At 39.4% G+C, this 6,008-nt stretch overlaps 1 protein-coding gene across 1 annotated transcript in view; it reads right to left on the reverse strand.

The window, feature by feature from the left end:
• The window catches only part of LOC106869525 (coiled-coil domain-containing protein 152), a 39,102-nt gene that overhangs the window by 14,690 nt on the left and 18,404 nt on the right, over positions 1-6,008 (reverse strand). Inside the window, exons 2-3 of the mRNA XM_014915299.2 lie at positions 5,300-5,368; positions 3,232-3,296 (exon numbers count right to left, since the gene is read on the reverse strand). Of these exons, the coding sequence (XP_014770785.1) occupies positions 3,232-3,296; positions 5,300-5,368 (134 nt within the window). The remainder of the gene's footprint in view (positions 1-3,231; positions 3,297-5,299; positions 5,369-6,008) is intronic.

Here is a 6,008-nt window from a genome sequence, read left to right on the forward strand (position 1 = left end):
AGTGGTGATAGCCAAGGCAGCAGAGGTGGAAGCAGCACAGACAGCAACAGCATCGATGGTGACAGCAGAGGCAGAGACGGCAGCAGAGGCAACAGCAGCAAAAGTGGAGGCAGCAGTGGAGGCAGCAGTGGAGGCGGTAGAGGCAGTGGAGGCAGCAGTGGAGACAGCAGTGGAGGCGGTAGAGGCAGTGGAGAGAACAGAGACTGAAGGCAGAGGCACCAACAGCAGAAGTGACAGGAGTAGAGGCGGTGGCAATAATGATGTTGATGATGTTGATGATGATGATGATGATGATGTGACCTAATTAGCAGTGGAAGTAAGTATTCTAAAAGTATAGTAACCAGAGTAAGAACAGGGTGACAAAAGTTCAGTAAGCTGTTACCTCTGTAGGTAAGAAAGGGTTTCTCTCATAGAGTAAAGAGGACAGAATGTATGGTGCTTGTATACAGACCGTAATGTGGTAGGGAAGCAAAACATGAGCATTGAATGTGAAAGATTTGCAAAGGCTTGAAAGGAGTTATGCAAGCAGGCTCCACTGGATATTCATTCCTTTAGCATTTAAACCTACCATACCCAGCCCAAATATTCTACCTGTTTTATACTCAAACTGACCAGATCCAGTTTCTCACACCTACCCTACAATGTCATTCTAAAAATATAGCCACATCATCGAAATCTCATAGCAAAAAGGTAATGCATGATTAATTCAAAACAATGTGAATAAATAAGCATTGTATTTGACAGAGTTATCTGAATGCTAAAGGGTTAATCCTTTAGCATTCAGATTATTCTGTGAAATGAAATGCTTATTTATTCACATTGCTTTGAATTAATCATGCATACATTATCTCATAACTTTGAAATTTCAATGATGTGACTGCTTATTTTTAGATTGTCATTGTAGAGTATGTGTGAGAGGATAGACCTGGCCAGTTTGAATATAAAATAGGTAGAATACCTGGGTTAAATGTTATCAATTGGCAGAGAATTTGTTGTTTTGCAGAGGTGGGAAGGAAAAGTAAAAAGGAGAGAAAAGAGAACTTGAGGAGAGTAAGATTGGAGGCAGAGAAGGAGAGAGAGAGAGACAGACAGACAGACAGATAGACAGACAGACAGAGACAGACAGACATGCAGGCAGGCAGGCAGGCAGACAGACAGAGCCAGAAACAGAGAAAAATGTTTGATGGGATGGGAGGGTTAAAATACGACAGAATGGGAAAAGTAGTTAGTTTATGGCAAGCTAGGAATTTTTTGTGTTCTTGCTCAGAGAAGTGATCACAGCAAATAGCTTGCCACCAGCAATGTTCCCATGTATAAAAAAGAGAGTTTGGGGGGAGACGAAGGCTGGAGGCAGAGAAAGAGAGGGAATAAGTACAAGACGGAATAGGAGGATTAAAATGGAACAGAATGAGAATGTTGGTTAATTTATAACAGAGAGAGACTTTTTTGTTGTTGTCTGGGGCAATGATTGCAGCAAATAGTTTGTCATTTGCATTATTCCCATGCTCATTTGTATACACACACACACACACACACGCACGTGTGCGCGCACGCGTGCGCACACGCATATATACATATGAATGGTGGGAATCATTGGTTGGCTAGAAAATGTTTGCATATAAACATACACACACACACACACACACACACTCACATACATGCACATATACATACAAATACTAGAAACACAGTCACATTCATATTTATCACAAATATGCCTATCAATACATAAGAAAAAAATAGAATAAACAAAAATAAAAATAACCGAAATAAAATTTAAATAAGTGTAAAATTATATATTTATAAAACCAATCTCACAAGCATAAAAACAATGAGGTGTGGATGGAATTAGGAAAAAGAGGAGAATTGTTTATTCATGTTTATTCATTGTTTATTCATTGTTTATTCATGCTGAAGTGGGGAAAATGTTCTGAGGGCTAATATCATGTACTGCTTATTGCACTTAATAGTGTGTGATACCCTATGGTGGGAAGAGATATTTATGTACTTGGAGGTTGCATAAAGAAATGCTGACCAGTTAAAATGGAGGGAAATTGTGGCAGAGGGAGACCCAGGAAGATATGGGACAAAGTATCAAAATGCTGAACCTTATGAAAGAGATGACAGCGGTTCAAGATATGTAGTGCAATTCTATACTCAAGAAGACCTGCCTACCACAAAAGAATTGAGATCCTGAAACCAAGGTGCCGTGTAAAAGGCACTGGTTTGAGTGCTGGTGCCGTGTAAAAAGTACTGGTGGTGGTGTCATAGAAAAGCACCCAGTACACTTTATAAAGTGGTTGGCATTAGGTAGAGTATCTAGCCATAGAAACCCAACCAAAATAGACTATGGAACCTGGTGTAGCCCCTGGGCTTGCCAGTTGTTGTCAAACCACCCAACCCATCTCAGCATAGGTTGGTCAGTTCTACAGGAACCAACAAGTCAGATGTCTGTGCCAACAAGTCCAGTGTCTGCTTTGACATGATTTCTATAGCTGGAAGCCCTTCCATTTTACAGAGTGTACCAGGTGCTTCCTTCGTGGCACTGGCACTAGTGAGGTCACCAAGTAACTCACAATACATGACCCCTCAACTGAAATGGAGGTGTAGTAGTGAGGGCAATGGCTTTATGGCTTTATGCCAGGCATTGAGAGGTCAAGATATGATAGAGGGCCAAAGACAGGTGTCTTGATGAAGAGGAGATATATGACAATGATGTGCATGTGTGTGTGTGTGCATCAGGGTTTATGTGGACACTAATCTTAACCCTTTAGCATTCAAATTCCCTTTATTTATTCACATTATTTTGTATTAATCGGGCATTATCTTGAAGCTTCAAGATTTCAGTGATGTGATTGTCTTTTCTTTTTAGAATAACATTGTAGGATAAGTGCAGAAGGACAGATTTGACCAGTTTGAACATAAAACATGTAGAATATTTGGGCCGGATATGGCTGGTTTAAATACTAAAGAGCTTTAAAAAATCATTGTTGTTTAAATTGTCTCTTTGACTGTGGTTCAATCAGTAGGGATTGATAAAAATAAGTCACAGATTAATACAGGCTGATACTAAAGTTACACTGATTGAGTAAATCTCTTCAAAGATGGTGACCCAGAATGGTCACAGTCCAATTATTGAATCCAGTAAAAGAATAAAAGTTCCAGTAAACAAAACTAATTACAAAAATATCATCAATAACATTTTCAACAAAAAGAGAAAAACAAAAATACCTTTTCAATAATTGGTATCTGAAGATTTTTCTCTACCAGAATTTTCTTTAATTCTCGAACTTCATCTGCAAAAACAAAGGCAGAAGGGAGGTGGAGGCAGAGTAGTTATGATAAATATCTGAGCTTGTGTTGCAAATTTTAACTTCTTTTGATTAAATTTGAGTTAAAATAATCCCACCAAAACTTCTAATGACATGGAAATAAAAATTTGGTATATGAAGGACAACCTCAGGACACTGAACCTTTCAGAAGTGATGACAAAGGACCAAGATATCTGGTACCTTGCTGTACTCGAGAAGACCCATCCTCCACAGCAGAAGACTTAAGGCTGCTCCCACTGATGGAGAGAATTGGCCTGCAACAGTCCTGTGTCGGTACCATATAAAAAGGTCCTCATGTTGGTGGCAATGTTAAAAGCACCCAACACACATTGTAAAGTGGTTGGCATTAGGAAGGGCATCCAGCTGTAGAAACCAAGCCAAATCAGACAGGAGCCTGGTGCAGCTCCCCAGCTGGCCAGCTCTGGTCAAGCCATCCAACCCATGCCAGCATGGAAAATGGATGTTAAAGGATGATGATGATGATGATACAACTAAGGCAGTATTAAATTAAAATAGCCACTTATGTATCATACCTTTGCACTACAGAACACACCTTTCATCAATATTTGTGTGGGGGGGGGGATCATTTTGAATCATTTATGATTTTAGAAGGTTCAAATAATGTTTTTGTGCATGTATGTGTGGATAGTTCATGACACCTTGGGCAAGCTAGTTACAGCAGTATTTATCTTGAGCATGTCCAGAACAATTACTGCAGTAACTGGACTATTGATATTGTGTATACATTGAGTATGATCCATAGATGGATACGGAAATTAATTTTGTTTGATTGTCTTTGATTGGCCGAAAATATTGTATGGCTGCATGACTAAGAAGCTTGTTTCCAAACCATATGGTTTCAGATTCAGCCCCACCATCCAGCACCTTGTTATAACCAGAGGCAAAACCAAAGCTTTATGAATGGAATTGTTAGACAGAGACTAAAAGAAACCTAGAAAATTACTATTTTTACATCTCACAACGAGAGATATTCAGCAACAGTACTTTGGAGTAAAGATTGTTTGCCAACATAATACGGCAGTCCTGGTTTAGGACTAATGTTGCTGCAATTTAGTCTCCAGCTGGCTATACGACATGATCTGTGTCCTTATATTTTCAAACTGAGTTAAGGTGCTAGATTCCCTTGTTTGAAAATATAAGCACACAGATTGTATTGTATAGCCAGCTGGAGATGATGTCTCCTGGGGCTAAATTACAGCAACATTCGTCCTAAACCAGGACTGCCATGTTATGTTGGCAAGCAATCTTTACTGGCAAACACATATACAGCACACACACACACACACACATACACACACACACACATACATACACACACACACACATTCACACACAATAGGCTTCTTTTAGTTACTATCCACCAAATCCACTCACAAGGTTTTGGTTGGCTTATGGCTATAATAGAAAACACTTGCCCAAGGTGCTGTAGAGTGGGATTCAACACAAGATCACATGGCTGGGAAACAAGCTTCATAAGCACAGAGCCACGCCTGTGCCTCTATGTGTATTTGTGCTAAGTGCTTCAAAGTTTCACTCAAGGCCTCAATGAAGTGCTTTCAGATCAACCCCAACACCTGGGAAATGCAAGTACAGGACTGCCCTGCCTGATGTAGCTGTGACTTTGCCTTTCATCCTTTCGGGGTCGATTAAATAAGTACCAGTTATGCACTGGGGTCGATATAATCGACTTAATCCGTTTGTCTGTCCTTGTTTGTCCCCTCTGTGTATAGCCCCTTGTGGGCAGTAAAGAAATAAGAAATACAGTTTCTTACACTTACCCTACACTGTCATACTAAAAGTAAACAATCCCATCATTGAAACTTCAAAGCTACAAGATGATAATGCATGATTATTTCAAAACAATGTGAATAAATGAGCATTACAGTGGACAGAATAATTTAAATGCTAAACCCACCTTGTGAAAAAACAACAGAGAAAATGCTTACCTTCTGCAGATATCAGTATATTAATCTGCTTCTGTAAACCATCAATCAGTTCATGGAGTTTCAGGATATCTGGAAGAGAATTAAACTGTGACCTTAGAGCCATATGAGGGTGTGTAGTGGGAGAGAACACAACTACATTAGAGAAATGTGAGGTAAGGATCAAGAAATGAATAGATGGGCTATACAAGGGAGAAATGAAGAAATGACAGGAATGGTTAAGCAGTATTTCTAAAATATAACCTTTTAGTCAAGGTTCAAGAATAAAGTAAAACTCTATGAGAGTCAGGAAATGATTCTAAAAGATTTTAGAATCTTTTTGGATTATTTATGATCTCAGAAGGTTCAAATAATGTTTTCGTATGTGCGTGCGTGCATGTGTACATGTTTGTGTGGACAGTGCATGATACCTTGGGCAAGTATCTTCTACTATAACCCCAGATTGACCAAAGTGTTGTGAGAGGATTTGGTAGACAGAAACTGAAAGAGGCCCTATGTTTGTCTTTTTGTTTGTGTTAGCCGGCCACAACCACTAGACAACTGGCACTAGTTTGTTTACATCTTCGCAACCCAATGACCGAAACAAGTAACAGACAAAAGATACACACACAATATATATATACGCACACATATACATGCATAAATACTTCTCAGATACTTTGCACTACAGAACACACCTTTCACCAGAGAGAGAGAGAGAGAGAGAGAGAGA

The sequence above is a fragment of the Octopus bimaculoides genome, chromosome 23 (genome assembly GCF_001194135.2).
Source record: "Octopus bimaculoides isolate UCB-OBI-ISO-001 chromosome 23, ASM119413v2, whole genome shotgun sequence".
In the NCBI taxonomy this organism is placed as follows: Eukaryota; Metazoa; Mollusca; class Cephalopoda; order Octopoda; family Octopodidae; genus Octopus; species Octopus bimaculoides.